We start from the raw sequence: 22599 nt of genomic DNA, 5'->3' as shown, positions 1-22599 counted from the left end.
ATTTTCAATTACTAGCAGTCTTAACTAATGACAATTTCATCATATGAGCAGATATATTTGAAATGAAATGCCTCTTTACACACATGTTAAAGGATAAAAATAGAACAAATCACATTTGGAAGAAACTTTTTAAAATACTTGACCAGGACATGGAGACAAGGTTCTACCTGCGATTGACGAAGAGTTCTATGCTTTCCTCCTATCTGCTCATAAATACTTGAATACTGTACTACTTTGTGGTCTCATAGCTCTTAGGACCAGATTTTTGTCTTTTGTGCATACCTTCCCATTCATTGACACTATTAAGAGGCAGGGAAGATAGCCTAGTAATACAAACTATCGAAATTTTAAAAGACAGTTTCTCCAAAGATGGCAGTAGTGATGCCACCAGATCATCAGTCATGTTGATCTGTCAGCTCCTCTGTCCTGGAGAGTGACCTCCTAGATCACCTGTAGAAAGGGCCCAGAGGTGTTCTGTTCACTCAGGCCTGGGGACCTGTTCTTGGGTATGTCATCCTCTGTTACCTTTCTCTCTGTTCTTTAGTAGTTTTTAGATTATATTAACAAAGGTATTTGGGGAAAATAGGCATTTTGAACAAAGTATTCCAAACTGATCAACTCCATTCCATATATCTTAGTTGTTCTGAGGCTCACCACAGAATTCTAAATGCTTGTTATCTAGGAATATGAGACAGTAATGAAAGGTTTGGACCGCAACGCTCCCTCAGTGCCTCCTCAGAATACTCCCCAAGAAGCCCAGCAGGTGGATATGTGGAAGAAATACATACAGTGGGAAAAGAGCAACCCTCTTCGTACAGAAGATCAGACGCTTATCACAAAAAGAGGTAACAGGATTAACCCTCCTGGGACTCCAATTACATATATGTTCAGCCACTTGATATTATCCCATAGGCTATTTTTTGCCTCCAGTCTTTTTTTTCTCTTATGTTCTTCAGATTCAATAAGTTCTATAGATCCTACTCCATCCATGTTCACTGACCTTTGTTTTATCATATCCAATCTGCTGTTAGACCCATCCAGTGAAGTCTTCATTTCAGATATTATACTTTTCAGTTCTATATATTTCCATTCTAGAAATTTTGGAGAGTGCATGAGTGGCTCAGTCGGTTAAGCATCCAACCTTGATCTCAGCTCAGGTCTTAATCTCAGGGTCATGAGTTCAAAACCCCATTGGGCTCCACACCCAACATGGTGTCTACTTAAAAAAATATATTGCAGGGACGCCTGGGTGGCTCAGTGGTTTAAAGCCTCTGCCTTCGGCTCAGGTCATGATCTCAGGGTCCTGGGATCGAGCCCCACGTCGGGCTCTCTGCTCAGCGGGGAGCCTGCTTCCCTTCCTCTCTCTTTCTCTGCCTGCCTCTCTGCCTACTTGTAATCTCTGTCAAATAAATTTTAAAAAATCTTAAAAAAAAATAAAAATATATATTGCAGTTTTTTATAGTTTCTTTTTTATAGTTTCCATTTCTCTGTTGAGATTCTGTGTTTATTAACACCTTTTTCTTTTTATCCTTGAACATATTTATAAAAGTAGTTCTGAAGTTCTAGATGTCTGCCATCATGGAATTGGTTCCTTTATCTTTTGACTGTGGGTCACATCTTCCTATTTTTGTCAGAGTCTAGATGTTTAAAATTTTTCTTTTGGACATTATATAGATGTACAAATGATAAATTGTAAGACTGGGTTCTCTCATCTTCCTCTGAAAAATACTGAGTTTTATTTTAGCAGGGAGTTAAATTACTGACAGATCACCTAGACCTTGTTAGGATGGATCTATTTTAGTTTTGCCTTTAATTTTATGGTAAATCTCTTTGTCCTGGGACAAAGTCTTTACTCCTTAAACGGAGTGGGAAGTTCAAGGTGTTTGCCCGGAACCTCTAACTTGATGGGACTCAAATTCTAAACTTGATCTCCATTATAGTGGGCAGCTGCTAAGAAACCTATTCAGCTCTTTTAGCCTTCCAGCTTTGCTTTCCACTTGAGCTCTTTGTATTCTTCTGTGTGTAAGTATATTTTAGAGGCCAACTAAAGATTTGAGGGCATTTATGCTCAGATGTTCAGGCACCATTCTCTGTGGCTCTCTCTTTGCTGGGGATTTTCCCCCTTAACTTTCTACCTATTCTCATAGCTCAGAATGCCACGTTACTTCCCTCAAGCCAGTAAGACTTCAGTATTTGACTTGAGATCTAGCTATCCCTGTACACACAGTAATGTGTCCCTGAGGGGAAAAGTCATATTAAATATGGATCTTACCCTGTGTGGTTCTGATTTTTTAAGGGTTCAATGTTTTTTTGTTTCTGTCTTGGCCAAAAGTTTCTTTTGATCAATCTCCCATGCTTTGTAATAGTTTTGGGGGTTTTTTTTGTTTTTTTTTTGTTTTTGTAAATAAAAAAACCAAAATATGGTTTATGATTTTTATTTTCAGGAGAGTTAGTCTGATAGAAACAACTCTGCTACTATCAGAACTAGAATTTGGAACTTTAAGCAACTCCTCAGTCTTATTCTTATCTGTAAGCCTTTGCAGATAATTTCCTTTGTCTACACTATGTCCCCTATTCCTTTCTGAGCTCCACTTACTCTCTGATCTGACCAGATTCTTTCCCTTCCTCAGGTTTTGCTTTAGATGTCAGTTCCTTCGGGAAGCCTTTCTTGAGTCCCTAAACTATGCAGAGTTCTGTTGCTGCAGGTTCAAGAGTACACTGTACTTTTCCTCATTAATAGTTATTATATTTTATAATTGTCTTCATGATATCTTCCCAACTCAGGACAGACTCCTTGAGTATAGGAAGACTTTTTTTTTTTTTTTTAAGATTTTATTTATTTGTTTGACAGAGAGAGAGCACAGCAGGGGGAGCAGCAGCCAGAGGGAGAGGAAGAAGCAGGCTCATCCAGCAGGGAGCCCAATACAGGGCTCCATCCCAGGACTCTGGGATCATGACCTGAGCCGAAGGCAGATGCCCACTGATTGAGCCACCCAGGCACCCCTGGGTGCCTGGTATAAGAAGTCTTTGTCACTGATACATTCAGTACCTCTCACATTCCCTAGCATACAGTTTGTGCTCAATAAGTACTAATTTGATAAATGATGGATGAATGGATGGGGCTTAGGTAGATAATGGTGCCAGAAATCATTACAGCTTTTATTTCTAATTATTCTAATAATCGAGGGCTGTTTTAGCCTACTAAGTTAGTAATGATGCCTGTACTGATAGTTTCTTAAATAATATTTTTTTAATTAAATGTTGTGAATGTCTTCCCTAGTTATGTTTGCTTATGAACAGTGCCTGCTTGTACTTGGCCATCACCCTGATATTTGGTATGAAGCTGCCCAGTATCTTGAGCAGTCAAGTAAACTGCTTGCAGAAAAGGGGGTACGTATTCCTTTCCCCCTCTTTGGCCTTTTCATAGTTTTAATAGAGCAATAATTTGCTAAAAATACAACACTGAATTTTGGTAATGAAGTATAGGTATTGAAAATGTTAACCTTACAATATAAAGCTTAGTGACATTGTTATATGTGGCTACCTTAGTCAGAATTAAAATATAGGAACTGTTTTTAATCTATTAAAATGAGCCATTTAGAATACTTGAATGATTCTTCTGTGTGTTAAGAAGTCTTTGGAATTTTTTTAGAATCCAGAAGTGCATATGTATCCATATGTATATATGTGAGTGTCTGTTTCATTCTCTTTCAGCTCTATGAAAATTATTGAAGAGTGAACTTTTTTTTTTCTCCTAGGATATGAATAATGCCAAATTATTTAGTGATGAAGCTGCTAATATATATGAAAGAGCTATAAGCACTTTATTAAAGAAGAATATGCTTCTTTATTTTGCATATGCAGATTATGAAGAGGTCAGTAACAATATTTAGAACTTTCTTAAAATTGGATTTTTTACTGCAGGACTAAATTTTTTTCTGATTGCTTCTTTGCCAGGTATATTGCTTTTGGTAGAGATGATGCAAAATGAACAGTTATTAGTCCTCAGCTCATTACATATTTATGTTCAAAGCAGGTGCCATTGTGGGGTACAGCCTCTAAATTCCTCAGAGCTCGAATCCGGCTTGTTTATGACTGTCTACTTATATCCACTTCTTCTCTACCACCCTAGAGTCGCATGAAGTATGAGAAAGTTCACAGTATATATAACAGACTTCTGGCAATTGAGGATATTGACCCAACCTTGGTGAGTAACATTATGTCTCTTTACCACCTTTGCAGGCAGCTTTAACAAAAAATTTTACTTTACATACATTAAAACTCACTGGTTTTTTGGTATAGTTCCATGAATCTAGACCAGTAACATTGAGTCATGGGACCACCATCACAATTAAGATACAAAACACTTATATCACCTCACAGAAATTCCCTCAAGTGACCCCTTTATAGTCAATTACTGATCTCTTCTTTCTTTCTTATTTTCTTTATTTTTAAAGATTTTATTTATTTATTTGACAGAGAGAGAGAGAGAGAGACAGAGATCACAAGTAGGCAGAGAGGCAGGCAGAGAGAGAGGGAAGCAGGCTCCCCACTGAGCAGAGAGCGCAATGCAGGGCTCTATCCTAGAATCCTGACATCATGACCTGAGCCGAAGGCAGAAGAAGCTTAACCCACTGAGCCACTCTTACGTAGACTGCACACCCAGTGTGGGTCTTGGACTCAAAGCCCTGAGAGCAAGAGTCACATGCTTTACCAACTGAGCCAGCTAAGCACCCCCTCAGGTTTTTTTTTTAATGCAGCCGTATGAAGCAGTGGTGCTTTCTCTTAATACCTTCCTCGTGATTATGGTTGAAAGCCATTTATGCCACATAATTGTTGCCTAATAAATATTTCTTTTTAAATAAATGGAAACAAGAGAAGCCAACATTCTGGGAAGAAATTAGACAGGAACTCACTATATCCTGAATTCTGCTCCATAATAGTGGTTTTCAAAGCCCTGAGTTTCTGTAAGAATGCAATGAAGCTCTTTGATCCAGAGGGCAAGGGCACCGGTGGGTGTGCGCAGCTCTAGAGCCTCTTCCTGAAGTCAGATCTGTTCTGCTTTTTGGTTTATTTGTATTGGGATTCCACTGTTTTGATTGCTTGCATTTATTCATCATTTTAAAATTCATTTAGCGGGGGCGCCTGGGTGGCTCAGTGGGTTAAAGCCTCTGCCTTCAGCTCAGGTCATGATCCCGGGGTTCTGGTATCGAGCTTTGCATAGGGCTCTCCGCTTGGCAGGGAGTCTGCTCCCCGCCCCCGGCCCCCTGTCTACTTGTGATCCCTGTCTCAAATAAATAAATAAAATATTTTTTAAAAAATTCATTTAGGGGAGTCTGGTTGGCTCAGTCATTGCCTGCCTGCCTTTGACTCAGTCATGATCCCAGGGTCCTGGGCTCAAGCCCCGCATCGGGCTCCCTACACAGTGGGAAACCTGCTTCTCCCTCTTCCACTCCCTCTGCCTGTATTCTCTCTCTCGCTGTGTCTCTCTCTGCCAAATAAATAAATAAAATTAAAATTAATAAATAAAATTCGTTTAGTGAACTGTTCTGTGCACTAGAACTTTTCTGTTCTAGTTCTGAACTAGATTCCAGAAGTACAATGACAAATTAGAGAAAATCCCTCTCCTTAAGGAACTCATAGTTCATTCATCCATACATACATCTATCATCCATACATCTATCAAAACTGGGTAACATAGTTTGACATGAAAACTGCGCAAATCAGGACTCTACTCTTAGTCCAGAAACATTTGCTCATTGAACAAATATTATATATTTATCATGTATTGTGCACTCTCTGGTGCTTAGTATAAAATGACTCATTAATAATTTATCAGTAAAGTTACATTATATGGTCTTTGGAAAAATAGTGGGCTTTTAAAGCAATAAACCAAGAAAATGTAAAGTTAAACATATACTATTAAACATGCTTGTATTAGATTAAATCTTGAGTTTTAGGTGTTGGCATTTATTAATGGAATGTTTTCTAATGGTTTTACTTTTATTACCTCCTTATAATTTAATTGCATACTCAGGAATTAGATAGTAGTGATGATTATACAACTTCATGCATATACTAAAAACCATTGTGCACTCTAAAGGGTGAATTTTGTGGTATGTGAATTATGTATCAATTTTTAAAAATTTATTTCCATTAAAAAATTTAACTTGCATGCATCTCTAATACCAGAAAAAAATTGCTTGTGGACTTAAAGAGAGCACTATTATAAGCTTACTTTCTGATATCTTGGGTATTCAATAAAGGAAACATACTAGTATAAGAATAACGTGAGACTGTTTTGGATGCTACAGGGATCACATTCTGCCTAATCTGTAGAAAAGAAATTCCTTTTTTTTTGCATAGGTATATATCCAATATATGAAATTTGCAAGAAGAGCAGAAGGTATCAAATCTGGAAGAATGATATTTAAAAAAGCAAGAGAAGATACCAGAACCCGCCACCACGTCTATGTTACTGCAGCACTCATGGAGTATTACTGTAGTAAGGTAAGTGATGAAATAAAATAGAAAGGTAAAATAGTTTCTTTCATCTGAGATACATTTTAAAAAAAAAGGTAGTCTTAGTTTCTGTCCTTAAGTTTTAATTGCTCTGTATCGTAAAGGAAGTCTAAGTGTATCTGTAAAATTATATGGAGCATCATCCAAACCCCCACTGTCTGCTAACTGATGACTTATTAAACACCTTGGCTTGGAACGCAGCAGTTTTTACTTAATATGATTTTAATTCCCATCTTAATACTTTATGTAACTGGCTTAGGTGTCATAGTTTTAATATTGTTTTGAGTATCTTGTCTGACATTTCATAGAAATCAGTACATTCCTTTATACTTCCAGGACAAATCTGTTGCCTTTAAGATTTTTGAGCTGGGTCTAAAGAAATATGGAGACATTCCAGAATATGTCTTGGCCTATATTGATTATCTTTCCCACCTGAATGGTAAGTCAGTTTTAGATCTATAATGGTTATGTAATTAATACTAAACCCTCAATATCATTCTCTGAAAATATGTTGCTGGGTTTCTTTTTTCTTAAATATATTATAATTCTGTCATCACAATGGAACCAGGCACTTAATAGGCACTCAGGAAATATTTGTGGCCTAACAGCCATAAATTTGTATTTGAGTAATGGTAGATGCTTTTGACTCTGCAGAATGGTCTTTAATACCTCATCAGTGAAGTCCCATCACTAGTAGGATAAAGCCACAAATTCAGACTTGGGAAAAAGAGTTGTTCATGCTCATCTCTTGTTTCCTGGGTCAGGGGTGGAGGAACAGACAACAAATATTTAGCCACCAAAACTCAAAGATGCCCAAGTAGTAAAGTGAAATGCTTGGAGGCTATTAGAGAAGAGATTTCAAAAAGAAACATTATGTTTATTACCATCTTTATTTCTCTACCCTGTTATAACATTAAGATCCAACCTTATACCCGGCACAGGGCTGAGGGATTCATATAATGAATACATATGTAGGTCTCATTTAGTCTAGTTACCCACAGTCCAGTACATGTAATTTCTTGACTAGAAATGATCTGGCATAAAAGTTGGTTTAAGAAAGAAATGTACAGGGGCTCCTGGGTGGCTCAGTGGGTTAAAGCCTCTGCTTTCGGCTCGGGTCATGATCCCGAGGTCCTGGGATCAAGCCCCACATCGGGCTCTCTGCTCAGCGGGGAGCCTGCTTTCCTTCCTCTCTCTCTGCCTGCCTCTCTGCCTACTTGTGATCTCTGTCTGTCAAATAAATAAAAAAAAAAAAATAAAAAAAAAAAGAAATGTATAATTATGTGCCATTTAAATGAGTTAGATATTACCGCTATCTATCAATGCTTTGATATTTTTAAAATATATAGCATTCTTTATACCTATATAGTAAAAAAGAATAAAACTTAAAAACAATTTGGTATTTTAGCTGAGTGATTTTATACTCTGGAAAAGGACTTTAACTCCAAAAAATGAGACAGTGGAGCATTTAATTAAAAAGAAATTTTCTCTTATAGAATTGTTCATTGGCTGCCTGGGTGACTCAGTAGGCTAAGCATCTTCCTTTGGCTCAGGTCATGATCTCAGAGTCCTGGTACTGAGTCCCCCATTGGGCTACCTGCTCAGGGGAGTCTCCTTCTTCCTCTGTTCCTCACTCTACTCATACTCTCTCTTTTTCTCTCACAAATAAATAAAATCTTAAAAAAAAAAAGATAAAAGGCAAGTGGGATACCTCACACAGATACCAGTTATAAATCGTCTGTCATAAATGCAGTACATATAGGAGGGCCATACTACAGGTAAAAAAAAGACCTGGCTTCTAGTTCTAGCTGTTACTCAGTAACAGTAAGCCAGATCAACTCAATAGTTTTTTTAAGATTTTATTTGTCAGAGCATGCTCATAAGCATGGGGAGCGGGAGGCAGAGGGAGGCAGAGGCACAGGTTCCCCACTGCGCAAGGAGCCTGATGCAGGACGGGATCCCAGGACCCTGGGATCATGACCTGAGCCAAAGGCAGCCACTTAATGGACTGAGACACCCAGGCATCTCCAACTCAATTGTTTTGAACCCCAGGTTAATTCATCTACAAAAACTGGGGAAATAGTTACCTTTTTGCAGAGGATTTTGTGAGAATTAAACGAGATGAAGCATGTGTAAATACACTGTTGATTGTAAAATGTAATTTTTCAATGTTTAAAATCTTTTTTGTATCCTAGAGGACAATAATACCCGAGTTTTGTTTGAACGAGTCTTAACCTCTGGAAGCCTTCCTCCTGAGAAGTCTGGGTAAGCTGTTCGGAAAACTTGTTGGTCGGGTTCTGATGGCAGTTTTAATACTTGAATTGTGATCTGTGGATGAATGTTTGTTTAGAAGTTTCAGAAGAAATTTCCCTTCTCTCTTGAAGCTTAATTTACAAATACCTGCCTGTTTTGTTTTTAAAGATTTTATTTATTTATTGGACAGACAGAGATCACAAGTAGGCAGAGAGGCAGGCAGAGAGAGAGGAGGAAGCAGGCTCCCCGCTGAGCAGAGAGCCCCACGCGGGGCTCGATCCCAGAACCCTGGAATCATGACCCGAGCCAAAGGCAGAGGCTTTAACCCACTGAGCCTCCCAGGCGCCCCACAAATACCTGCCTGTTTAAGATATTTTTTAAGTGTTTATATACTGAGTAGAACTGAGAGAGGTGTTGGCCATTTATTATTAAATATTTTAATATTCTTCCTAGTTTAGTATGCCCTAGAAATTGATATAAACAAATAAAGTTTCTGAAAATTTTACCATGGGGCAAAAAATCTTACATATTGAAAGTTTGTTTGATATATTGCATCCCTGGTTTATGCTTTTGACTGTCCATTTTATCAAACAGGAATATGGTATAGTGGTACAGTGGAAATAATAAGGCTTTGGAGTCTTGGGTTCAAATTCCAGCTCAGCCGATGACCCCCTAGATACATTTCATAACCTTTCCAAACCTTAGCTCATCAAATAATAATGTCTGCCAACACGGGCTTTTTATAGTAGTCCCGCTCCTGGTATGTAGTAGGCTTCCGTGTGTTACTTGAGTACAAACGTGTTTAATGACATTTGAGTCTCAGAAAATTAATTCTGGCTGTCAACAACAGTTCTGAGGTACAAATATGTCCCAAATAATGCATGTTAATGAGAAAACAAAAGGAAGCATGTTAGATTTTAGAATATACTTTTATTCATACATTGAGTGAAGACTGTATTCCACATAATAATTCATGCCACTAAACAAAATGGTGAAGCCACATTACTCAGGAAAAATTGGAAGTCTGTATATGTTCCTTTTTCAGCTCTTCCACCAAGATTTTACCCTCTTTAAGGTAAATGTGTCTCTTAGCACAAGGGGATAGGAAGATGTGCTAAATAAATCTAAAAAAAAAAGTTTAAACACACAAATGTGCAGGATGAAGTGTTATCTATAACTTACTTTCAAGTAATTAAGCAAAAGCAAGGTGAAACCAATATGGCAAAATATTAACAATGATTAAATCTAGGTAATGATGATGGTCTATAGATATTTGTTATACTGTCCTTAAGTTTGGAAATCTTAATTAAAAAAAGAGCTTTTTCTAATTAAAAAAAGGGATGAGGGAACTTCAGGCTTTTTTTGTGAATGGACTCCCTATTCCAAACCTAGAATAATTAAGTACTGATTGTATTTATTACAGAGAAATCTGGGCCCGATTTCTAGCTTTTGAAAGTAACATTGGTGATCTAGCTAGCATACTCAAAGTGGAGAAAAGACGGTTTACAGCATTCAAAGAAGAGTATGAAGGCAAAGAAACAGCTTTACTGGTGGATAGATATAAGTTCATGGACTTATATCCTTGCTCGGCAAGTGAACTAAAAGCACTTGGTTATAAGGTATGTACTTGGGATCAAGAGATATGTAGTAGCCCTACTTGCCCCATGTTTTAGAATAGTTTATGGATACAATCCATTTAAAGCAAATTCTGAACTAGAAATTAGTTTTAGAATAGATTTTCAGGGGCGCCTGGGTGGCTCAGTGGGTTAAAGCCTCTGCCTTCAGCTCAGGTCATGGTCCCAGAGTCCTGGGATTGAGCCCCATATCGGGCTCTCTACTCCGTGGGGAGCCTGCTTCTTCCTTTCTCTCTCTCTGCCTGCCTCTCTGCCTACTTGTGATCTTTGTCTGTCAAATAAATCAATAAAATCTTAAAAAAAAAAAAAAAGAATAGATTTTCAGAAAATGGGGGAAAAGTTCAGGGCTTTTCCTTGAGTTTATGAAACGTTAAGTATCAAAAGTACTGAACAAAATAATAGAGTGAGGTTTAACAATTTCAGCCTTCCCCTGAAATCGCCAGTGCCCTGTATCTTTTGTCTGCTGGGCACATGAAGGTATTGTGGAAGGAAGAAAAAATGTCATTTTAGGTATTGTTTTTTCTAATAGTTCTTAAAATTGACGAACGTGTTTGGACAGATCTTAAACCAAATGTAGCTTCTGTAGGTATAATGAAGAAACCTCACAGCTTGTTAAAAGTCCATAAAGTTCCCGAGGGGATTTTTGTATTTTAACATAGTACGTCAGAGAGTTCTTGGGGAAATTAGCTTATCTGGGAATGGAACTCATCTATATAGACAACAGAATCATAAGAAATCTGACCCCTGAACCTGTTCAGGCTAAGATTAATGTTTATGCAGCTCCAGAAATAACCCTTGCTGAGAAAAACATTGTTCTATTGTTTCTTGATTTTTCCTGTGTCATGAAAACAAAGACCAAGATGGAAGTCCAAAGGGAAGCTATAGCCACAGATCCTAGATTTGGGTCCCTTTAAGCCAACCAGCATTAGGATACTCTTGACCATCATTCTCCGCAGGAATCTCTTCTGGCCTGTGTCTTGCTGGTTTGGTGTGTGAACAGATTTAAATGGGGAAAATGACCCATAATTGAAGCTTCAGACTTTTTCATTGGTGGAAGCCCTAGTTCTGTGCCAGTCCCAGCTTCCTATTCTATAATACTCTGACTGCTCAGGGATCAGGAAATTTAGCTTCTAGTTTAACTTCTCAATGAAAAGCAAAAGACCTGTAGGATCACCTATTAGCAAGAACTATTTCAACTTTGCCAAGATGAAAATGGAAATTAATGAAAATAGAGCTCTATTTCCAAGTTGAACTACTTCTTAAATATGAATTCTCCATCTTCTATTTCTATTTCAACTCTTTTTATTTGGGGGGAGAATTAAATATATTCCCATGTGTATAAAATGTGAGTGGGAAGAGAAAAAAAGCCATCCGCAATGGGCCTACTTATTGAGATTTGCCACCATGAGGTGGCATATGAGCAGATTCTGAGAAAGTGAGATGTTCTTCTCCCTCTGTGATGGCAAAAGGGGCTCTGGACAGGCTGACTGACACCAGTGCCTACAGCAGAGGAACTTCTGTTCCCTCTCAGTTCTCTTCCTGTGGTTTGAACCCAGTTATTCTCAGTGTATCCTCAAGATTGTAGAGTTGCACAATTATATTCAAGTCCCTTTTTCAGGTTTAGGATTCTTCTGTTCTGCATTTTCAGGATGTCTCCCGTGCTAAGCTAGCAGCTATCATTCCAGACCCAGTGGTAGCTCCTTCTATAGTGCCTGTTCTGAAAGATGAAGTGGATAGAAAACCAGAATACCCTAAACCAGACACTCAGCAGATGATTCCATTTCAGCCACGACATTTAGCACGTAAGCCATGACTTTTAGACCCAGTACTGAGACCTCTGTGTGTTGGTTCAGATCCAGAGGTGGGGGGGACTGATGTGACCTTTCCATTGCAGGTTAATTATTAGACTCAGGGTCACTATGATAAGTGACTTGGCTATAATCTTTGCCGCAAACTGAGTTAAGAATGTCCTTAAAAACAAAAATACCCTCAATGATTCAGATTCCAGCAACCAGTTTGGGCAGAAATGCTGCTCCCTACGAATTACCCGTACAACTGGACACTCACTCCAGCGATGCTGTCTGGTATTACTTACACTTACTAATGGGTAGTAGCGCCTTTCGATCCTATTTGAACAAGGCCCTTATGATTAAACATGTGTTGAGTAACCGACTTTAAACAGGATTGCCGCACACATGACTTACGAGGCTTAGAAATTGGTCTTTGACAAAAACTGACTGACGTCCCACCCCTGGATTGTTTACTTTTCTGCCTCCCGGCGGCTGTGGGGGTGAGAGGGCGCTCTCTCCTCCACTTTAGCTGGTCAAACATGTGAAGCACGAAAGGCAATTTAAAATGTTAAGAACAAAGCAACACAGACCTAGAACTCTCTATATAGATTACTTCTGATTTATTTTAGCCCTGTGTAGAAATTCTTCCATCCTGTGTGATTCCCCCTTCTCCTTGTGTCACAGCACCCGGCTTGCACCCTGTTCCTGGGGGCGTTTTCCCAGTGCCGCCTGCGGCCGTCGTTCTAATGAAACTTCTCCCTCCTCCCATCTGCTTCCAGGTTTGTTTACTATTATTTTCTTGATAATACTTGCTCTGTGGGTTATAATACTTGTGTGCTTTTTCTTGTCTTGCGGAAAATGTAAAGTCGTGTGATTTTAACTTGTCAATTATTGGGGATTAAAATTTATTTGTGTCAAAATAGGGTCCTTTTGTACAAGTGGATGAACTGATGGAAATTTTCCGAAGATGCAAGATACCAAATAGTAAGTGGTGAAGGCTCCGCTTTAGGGCCGGATTTACTCTGTCTTCTAGGCAGGAGATCGTTATTCTTTGCCCCTGAAGTTTCCAAATCCAGCTAGCCATCTTGCTGTACCCTGAAGCCTCAGAGCTATCAAACCCTCTTTGGTACAGAGAGGCTCCTTCACTCATCCTGTGAGGAGTAAGACATCACAAAAGCGGGTCTTTTCTATTCATGGGAACACGCACTAGGACACTGGGCTTCTGAAAGTCCTTGTAAGAGCCGCTTTTGTCTTTTCCTCTAATTATGTAGCATCACTACTGCCCTCCCTTGCTCTGCCAGTAGCAGGTTCTGAAACCAACCGCAAATGTGTCAGGTGGCGCCTGCAGAGTCTCTCCCCAGAGCGGACTCTGCAGCGCCCCCAACAGGCCTTTCCGTGTGGTTTGCGCAGCCGTCGAGGAAGCCGTGCGGATCATTACGGGCGGCGCCCCGGAGCTGGCGGTGGAGGGGAACGGCCCGGTGGAGAGCAACGCCGTACTCACCAAAGCGGTCAAGAGGCCCAACGAAGATTCCGACGACGATGAAGAAAAGGGAGCCGTCGTTCCCCCCGTTCATGACATCTACAGAGCACGGCAGCAGAAGCGAATTCGGTGAGGCGGGCTCCAACCAATCTCTGGAAGAAAACTCCAGGATTCCGTTTTTGCCTCTTAAGTCGTATGTTTAAAAGAGACAATGCTTTGTTACAAGGTTCTTGGAGACAGTGCTTTGTTACAAGGCTCTTGGAAACAAAGTTGTATTGTCATTGGTGCCTCTATCATATGGTTCTTGAGAAAAAAACCAACCAACCTGTGTGAATTTTAGAATATGGAACAGATCTGTGCTCTAAGCAAAACTAGGTTTTCAAAAATGTGAGAACAGCACAAAATGGCAGAATCACATTTTGTTCCCTCTTCAAGGGTGTCTTGTATGTGCCGCTTGAAGATTTGTGAGTTTTCAACAGTTTTATTTTAAAAACTGGATGGCTTATGATTGTAAAGCATTTTATCACATTTTCTGAAAACAGTTCTGTTTGCTTATGTAGAGTCCTGCCTTATTGTTTGTTTTTATTTATGGCAGAATGTATGGAACCGGTTTTGTAGTTTAAAATTTTAAAACAATCCTTTAAAAAAATAAAAGGATCTCAAAAATGTCATGCCTCCTGTTGCTTCCATTCAGAATTTATTTAAAATGCTACTTATTCAGCCAATACCTTTTAAAAATAAATGCCAATACAAAGAAAAGTTCATCTTGTATTTACTCTATGTACACTTACCTACTTGTCCTCTCCTGGCCTCAGTGCTAACTGTAAACAAAGAGATCTGATTTTAAGAGACAAATTAAACATTTTAGAAATCCTCAAATAAAAATAAAAAGAAATCCTCAAATATGAATGTTCTTTCCCCCAGTCTGAGGCAGATATATTACCTTTCATGTCTCTTAAAAGCAATGTGTGGGAATTCCTTTCAACCACCCACTGTCTTGTTCTCACAAATGTATTTCAGAAGGTACTCCATGCTTAAGAACATGTTCTTCAGGAGCTACACGCAGATAGCATTAAATTCTAAGTCCCAAGAATTCGGTTTCATGCTTTGTTAGCAACATTACCTCCTCTTGACTCATTTCTAGAAAAACTATTAGACACAGAACTAGTTGAGCCTAAGGGCTGTGATTCAGAATAAAAGCTAAAAGGAAGGGGGGAAAAAAGGAAAAGTATTACACTTATAAAGAAACTTACAAATTGGGTATGCAATTGAGAATTTGAATTCAAAAGTGATTAAACACATTTTAAAATCAGCTTCAATTACTTCTACACAACTCTTGCTTTTAATGGAAAAGACGTTATCTTGAATCTTTTTCTTGCATAAGCTTATATGTAGCCAGGTAATACATAATTCAAAGCATGTGTCTCCTGTATTTTTCCTATTAAGGCTAAAATTTTATCCTATAAACAAAGTCAGCTGGCTCTAATTCAGATTGTATTATCCTCTCAAGTATTGCTTTTAAGCTGTGTAGCTTCTTCTTAATATGGTTGTCATCAAAACAATCTGAAAGGCACAAGTAGTACCACATAACTTCCCAGGAGTTAAAATACAGAGGTGCAGACTCTCCTGAAGTGCTATCTTTGGGTCGTGTTTCTGGGTTTTCTTTGTTTTGTTTCTAATTATTATTAACATATAATGTATCATTTCTTTCGGGGCAGAGGCCTGATTCATCAGTCTTACACAATTCACAGCGCTCACCATAGCACATACCCTCCCCAGTGTCCATCGCCCAGCTACTTTGGGCGGCATTTTAAAGACAAATTGCTTCAAATGCCTGTAATGTCTGCATGAACGACAAAACAAAGCTCTGTGAATGCATGAAAAATGGTTTTTTTAGCATCGTAATAAAGAGAAAACACATGCGCGCCAACCTTGATGAAAAGTGCCACTGAGCAGCCATTGGGGCATTATAATTGTTCCTACTCCATTTATTTCTAAGATGTTTTTTCCCCTGAATGTTGTTTGATCTATAAACACAAAAAGGATTATTTGTTAGGAGAAACCATTTTCTAATGTTCTGCTATACATATATGAATGTTTAGATTTTAACATGATTCTGCATATTTGATCACTCCCTTTGTAGACACAGTTGATCAAGCAGCATGGTGTTAGAAATCTGCACTTACTTTTGGAACTCTAACGTGCGGATGCTCGTACAGCCAGTCCCACTCGTCCGGGAACTCTCCTGTGTCCATAGTGCGAGACCCAGAAATTTCCAAAAGATAGCCATATTTTTTTCTTCTTATAAAAGCAAAAGCAAGGACATTTTCTAGATAATTCTAGAACCCAGTAAAATGAAGAGACTCTAAGTCCTTCCTGAACAAAATCAGTCAAACCCTAGCCGCTAGCACTGAATTTCACATGAGAGGTTTTATCTGTGTTGCCACTCCTAATAAAGTAAAAGGTAGTAGCTACTAAGTAAATGTAAAACTCAACAACCAAATTTGTACCATTAGAAAAGAATGAAAAGATACGCTTTGTCAGCATATTAACCTATACCAATAATTATAAATTTGGTAATTTTATAACCCTCTACTGGCCTGTGCTTAGCATGTAAAACCAAGAGTTCATTTACACAACAGTAAAAGCATAGTTACCATGTTCATAAATTTTTTACAATATTTCAGTTCCCAAAGCAAACTTCCTTAATGTCGGTAGTCCTCTTACCTGACACTCAGCAAGTGAAGTTCTACTTACTATATTTTTAAGTGAAGTTCTATTTAATAAAAATTTCAGAAGTCCTGACAGGTCATTTATACAAAGTAACAAAACTCCAGTACCATGTTCCTGATCTAAGTAAAATCTTACATATTCAACAAAAGGGTCAGCTTACCAAGCTTTGGGAATAAAACAATTCATCCATTTTCTAAATTTTCCTCCCTGAACCCTGACCAGAGTTCTGCTTTGAGCACGAGGAAGACAGTACTTCAGAAAGCGGAGGCGGCAGGAATGAAAACAATGGAAATGAAGGCGCTTCTTCAGTTCTGGGGTTGCTCTTTAAGTCAGAAGTTACTCTTAAACCATTCTTGGTGTTTAGTTCAGAAAAAAATGTAAAAATGGTGAAGTGTGGCTAGTGCTACTAACATCAGACCCATCTGATTTCAAACCTAAACCAGGCCTACACATGAGTCCTAGTTCTTAGGTTCTGAAGGTAATAGAAACAGAAACCCCCAGCGGGGCTGGGAACAACTACATCCTGCCTGTTTAGGCACTTACTTTCCAGGGCTCTAGCTCTTTTGGAAGGGATCAGTGAGCATTTGACAAATTAAAAGAGCTTATTGTGCTTACAGACTATCTCCTCCTCCACCCCATGAAGTTGTCTTGAGCACTATGAACGAAATAGTTCTAGAATACAAAATCCAATATTAAGACACAATTGCAAACATCATTGTGGCTCTTTATTTAGATTATGTTTTCAATGAGATAAATGCCTTTAAATAGGAGTTTCATAGCCAATCATCTGCCATCCTTCATTTGTTCACTCATGCAATTGTTTAGTTCAAATAATACAGAGGTGAGAGTGCGGAGGAATCGGTGGGTGGCGATGGAAGTAGGGAGAGGAGCAGCGGGAAGACCAGCTTTAGTACAGAAGAGATGACGGAAGAAAAGCACAAATCCCAGGACAGGAGGAAACCCTTCTGTCCAGCCTGCAAAATGCACTCACTGAAGGGAAGCGAGGCACAGACAGAGGTACACCTACGCGGAGAGGGTTATATGCTCTCCTCGGTTGTTAACAAGGCAATTCATAGTCCCCTCCCTGTACAAAGCATTCTAATATCCATTCTCAAATGTAATCCTCACAGGAAGTGTGAGTGAGTCGTTTCCCCGTTTTACACATGAAAATACAGGAGCCCGAGGGACAATGACTGGCCCAATATCACACAACTAGTAAGAAGGCAACAGAGGAGGGACTCCAACCCAGACGGTCCCCTCAATCAGGAGCTTTGTGCACGATCCTACTGCAGTGTACTTAATCACTCCCCTGAGACACATCACAGAATGTCAGGACTGGAAAGCGTTTAATGATCAAGTCTATTCCTTTCGTTTTACATGTGCTAGAAATAGGTCCTGATTTGCTCTAAGTTAGTATGTAACAGAAATGGGGTCAGAATCTGGTTTCCTGGCAGCTCCCAGTCTTTGCACTCTACCACCCGGCCTCAAAATGAAAATTAATGCAAACGTTCTACACAGAAACCAGAGCATGCCAAAAATCCCTGGACATCAAAGAGCAAATACCTCTTTCCTTTGTAACTCAGCAGGAAAGGTGGTCCACCAACACCTCTTGATTCCTGGGAATTGTGCTGTTTTAGAGAAATGAACATAAGCACCTCCCCCAAAACAGAACTGCTAAATAACCCATCAATCGTCAGCCAGTATCTGCACGTTATAAGCCTGCTGTGTCAGACTTATTCATAACTTTTCTTCCGAGAAAAAAGCTCTTACACACCTGTTTACTGTGTTCTATCAGTAAGATATCCTTAGCTGAAGTATACTTTCAGTCAGGATATAGGGTTACATAAACAATCGCGTTGTACAGCTTGCTTTAAATGTAATGAGATTTTCAGGGGTGCCTGGGTGGCTCAGTGGGTTAAGCCTCTGCCTTCAGCTCAGGTCATGATCTCAGGGTCCTGGGATCTAGCCCTGCGTCGGGCTCTCTGCTCAGCAGGGAGCCTGCTTCCCCACCCCACACCCTGCCTGCCTCTCTATTTGTGATCTCTGTCAAATAAAATAAATAAATAAATCTTTAAAAAAATAAATAAAATAAATGTGATGAGATTTTCAAAAAACACCTAGGCTGAGAATCCATCCACCGAACCAAGAGCTGACAAAGTAGCAGTTACTGTTCTAGACGTTCATGCATCCGTGAGACCATCAGATCAATTGAACACAGTTGCGATGATGGACCGAACTCTCAAGGTGCTTGGTTCTATCCACAGTAAAACACTACCGCCAAATAAACCCAGCACTTTCCTAAAACACGCTTGTTTCCACAAACCTGTTAGGTAGAAAATCACGTCAAATCCAATCAGAGTGCATTATATAGAACCAGTTCAATTCTAAAAGATGATTTCTGCTCCAAAGGATACGTATCTTGGAGGGAGAGCTGGGGGGATGGGGGGCATGGATTACAAGGAGATGCTCAACAAACATTTCCTGAGGGACCAAATGAAGTTTCCTGGCCCTTAGTGATAATCCTATGAGATTCCAGGAAGTAGCTCACTTATCTTCAAAGAACAACAAAATTCAATATGAATATTGTGATTGTGAACTTTGCCTCCCTCATTCTTGGCTTTGCCACCTGGAGAACTCTGCCAGTAGACACTGAGGTAGGGGTGGGGGGTGCGGGGAGAGGAGAGTCTGTGCAGGTTCCTGTAAAATATGCATCAAGATTTCAAATGGTACAAACTTAACTCTGTGAATTTAGGAACCCATGGTGGGGGGCGGGAAATCTGGTAGAAAGCGAACCCTTAGAAAAGGCAGCAAAAAAAAGAACTTTAAAGATTTAGGAAGAATGACTACAGGAAGTGGTCATCCACCCCTTCACTCAAGGATGAAGGGTAAAGCTCCTCCCCTTCATCCTTGACTGAGGCAGGACAAGACCCCATACACTCAGAGGCTGAGGCAGGCAAGAGAGTGAAAGAGGGCTGGCGGGGAGGGCAGCGACAGGCTGGAGGCTCAGTCAGTAGAGCATGTGACTCCTAAACCCTGGGTCGGGAGTTCAAGCCCCGTGTTGGGCATGGAGCCTACTTAAAGCGCGCTCAGGCTTCTCAGCCTGGGAGATGGGGGGCCCCCATGACCAACAAGCACGGCTGCCACAGAGCAACCTCAGCTCCAGAAACAATTCCAGAAGCGACCTCATTTGAAGACACACTATAAAAGATGTGATTTTGTCCTTTTAAACCTCTACTTATTGAACTTCTATTCACTTCCAATGAAACAAGGGAAGATTTGTCTTTGAGTATAAACTTTATAGGACTTCTGACCACATAACGCAGCATACTTTTCTGACTGCAAGTAGAAAACACTATTAGAACATAGTCTGTAGCACAGATTTGGAGAAATCACAGTCCCCCCACCCCAGCACAAGCGTACCGTCTCCTGAAGCTCGGTACCACTCGATAGTCACAGAGCGAACGTTCCTCTGGCGGGAGGCCAACACGCCTGCCTCCGGCCCCACCGCAGCCCCCACCACTTTGAGGGATTCCCTGCATTATTTTTCCTTGTGCTGTTCCTGGACTTGGAGTTCACACCCAACTTCATGGCTCTGCTTCTGATAGAGTGTCCCTGTCTAAAACACGCACGTACACACACTCACACACACCTTTTACTTTTTATTCTAACAGAGTGGGTCATCTGTGAGAGCCCAGCCACCCTTTCAGCCACAAGATAGGTATGTCAGGAATTCCAATCACTGAAGTTCCTCAAAAAATACTGCTCCCAAACCAGGGATTTTCTAGGACTTCCTTTATCCCAGAAATAAGTGAGCTTACACTATACTGTTTTATCTGAAAACACTTTAAATCTATTTCTGAAATTCAAATCCAATCAATACATCTGTGTATTGTATCAGTGAATTTTTCAGTAAAAACTCCAGTGTCTTTTAAATTACACCAACATATATATGGTTTAAAAAAATATTTCCTCCTTAACTTTCAAAGCTTAAAAGTCAAAGAATTTCCTTTCTCTAGATCCCAGAAGTCATAACTGCTATCATCCAGGCTCAGAAATAATTCTGTATAAAAGAATAAGTTTTTAAAAATCAATTAACTCCCCTCTAGAACAAAAGGGTTCTGGAGCTCTGGCTAGGCCAGGCAGGGAGAAAGCAATCAAAGGGGTACAGGGAGGCAATAAGCCTTGGTATAGCCCTTCCAAGACAAAACAGCTGGGGGGGGGGGGGTGCTGGGGAGAGCGAGGGTTGGTGCCAGGCAGGGGGGAAGAGTGAGGGTCGGTGCCAGGCATGGGGGGGAAGAGTGAGGGTCGGTGCCAGGCAGGGGGGAAGAGTGAGGGTTGGTGCCAGGCAGCGGGGGGAAAGAGTGAGGGTCAGTGCCAGGAAGGGGGGAAGAGTGAGGGTCGGTGCCAGGCAGGGGGCAAAGTCTCAACACGGTCATGGCTTGGTCTCTCATTCTCAGTGGCTGGTAGATCCTCTTGGGTGTCTGAAAGGAAAACTACCCAGATGGTGGAAGAGAGGCCCCAGCCCCCCAGGAAAGACAAGGCAGCTGTAATCAGGACAGAGTCGGGTGCAGACACGCAGCTGTCAACCGTTTAAGAGCGGAGTGCCCCCTCAAACGTAAGAGAACAAGAAGCTTCTTGATTTGTAAACTTGCACTCATAAATACAAACCTTCAAACTGGAATTCAGGGCCTTTTTCAACAACCCTTTTCAACAGTGATACACAGTATTCTTCCCTTTGGAATCAGGGCTCTTACACAGAAATGTACTAAATAGCCATTTTCCAAAGCAACACGAGAGTCGAGAATAGGTATTCTGTATCGAGAGGCTAATACCGCCGCCGCCGGAGAGCGCAGGTGCGTCAGGATCGCACAAGGATCTTACTGAGGATGGCGTCGTAGTAGGGACTGAAGACCATCTTGTTATAGTTGACCAGGCGGACAAATTTAATAGCAACTTCCTCCAGCTCTTTCTGAACTGGACCCAATCCCCCAGGTACCGTGGGCAGTGGCTTCTGATGACCCGAGGCAAGGTAGCTTTCTAAGAAGATCAGGATTCGGGAATCTGTGACAGAAAACAAGGCAGCTGGTTGCTTCTGGTTCAGGGTGACTTTGCAACTTCTGATTATGCTTCAGTGTTTAGCTTAGACATCCCTTTTCCGGGGAAGTCCTCCCTGCCCACCCCGTGGACCAGGTGTGGACACAGCATGTGCACTTCCAACACTCAGCCCCTTTAGAACATTTCCCTTCCTGCTCTAGACCGTTAGGTAGAAGCACGCCCCCCCCACCATCCCACACCCCCACACCCCACAGCACAAAGCCTGGCAGGAGACCTGGCCCCAGAAGAAGCTCAAAATCCATTCGGAAAGGAAGAATGAAAAGGAGACTGCAGTGTTGACAGGCTGAGGAGAAAGACACCCGGAGACCACCATGAGCCACTGCTGAAGAGCACATAAGAAATGGGGCGGGGAGGGCGCCTGGATGGCTCAGTGGATTAAAGCCTCTGCCTTCGGCTCAGGTCATGATCCCAGGGTCCTGGGATCGAGCCCCGCATCGGGCTCTCTGCTCCGCGGGGAGCCTGCTTCTCCCTCTCTCTCTGCCTGCCTCTGCCTACTTGTGGTCTCTGTCTGTCAAATAAATAAATAAAATCTTTATTAAAAAAAAAAAAAAGAAATGGGGCGGGGGGAGGAGGGGGGAGGTAAAGCAGGAATTACAAGTTCAAAAATGAAAAGAGGAAAAAAAGAAGATTCCAGCATCATGGGTCTGTGAGCTTTTCCCACCAAGCCCACATGTAAGCGGCGTGAACTTCCCTCTGTAACGCCTCCAGGGGCAGGCCACGGAGCTGCGTGCATCTGCGAACTTGTACTACTTTGAGGAACGACACAGGCCGATGCTTTGTAAGCCCCTCCTCTCCGGGCCGCTTCTGCACTGTCCTCCTCAGCCGAGAGCGCACCAAGCCACACTTCTCGCAGATTTTCTCAGAAAAGCAACAGGGGCGTCTATATTCATCGAGTTCTTTCAAACCGCACGCCCTCCACTTGCCCTGCCAGACCCTCCCTGGTGCACATGGCCTTCGCCCTTCGGACCCCAGTACACAGTGACAGAGCAGCTGCAGACCGGATGGGTCCCCTCACCCCTGTCCCCAAGTTAGTTTGATTTTCTAAGGTTCTCAGAGCTCGAAGCCTCACGCA

General features: G+C 40.9%; 2 protein-coding genes across 6 annotated transcripts in view; one reads left to right on the top strand and one right to left on the bottom strand.

Annotated features, from left to right (window-relative positions):
- CSTF3 (cleavage stimulation factor subunit 3) overlaps positions 1–14345 on the top strand; it is a 67603-nt gene extending 53258 nt beyond the window's left edge. Inside the window, exons 10-21 of the mRNA XM_047747410.1 lie at positions 683–845; positions 3281–3390; positions 3759–3875; positions 4133–4207; positions 6367–6510; positions 6859–6961; positions 8718–8787; positions 10199–10394; positions 12058–12211; positions 12884–12978; positions 13123–13183; positions 13610–14345. Of these exons, the coding sequence (XP_047603366.1) occupies positions 683–845; positions 3281–3390; positions 3759–3875; positions 4133–4207; positions 6367–6510; positions 6859–6961; positions 8718–8787; positions 10199–10394; positions 12058–12211; positions 12884–12978; positions 13123–13183; positions 13610–13812 (1491 nt within the window). The 3' untranslated portion in view covers positions 13813–14345. The remainder of the gene's footprint in view (positions 1–682; positions 846–3280; positions 3391–3758; positions 3876–4132; positions 4208–6366; positions 6511–6858; positions 6962–8717; positions 8788–10198; positions 10395–12057; positions 12212–12883; positions 12979–13122; positions 13184–13609) is intronic.
- A 2870-nt stretch (positions 14346–17215) lies between these two features.
- Positions 17216–22599, bottom strand: part of TCP11L1 (t-complex 11 like 1) — a 37656-nt gene continuing 32272 nt past the window's right edge. For all 5 annotated transcript variants that reach the window (XM_047747411.1, XM_047747415.1, XM_047747414.1 and 2 more), the window contains one exon: positions 17216–21473. In XM_047747411.1, coding sequence (XP_047603367.1) covers positions 21271–21473 — 203 coding nt within the window. In that variant the 3' untranslated portion in view covers positions 17216–21270. The remainder of the gene's footprint in view (positions 21474–22599) is intronic.

This window comes from Lutra lutra, chromosome 10 (genome assembly GCF_902655055.1).
Source record: "Lutra lutra chromosome 10, mLutLut1.2, whole genome shotgun sequence".
NCBI lineage: Eukaryota > Metazoa > Chordata > Mammalia > Carnivora > Mustelidae > Lutra > Lutra lutra.
The sequence above is the reverse complement of the archived record's forward strand: the minus strand, read 5'-3'. Positions and strand labels throughout refer to the sequence as shown.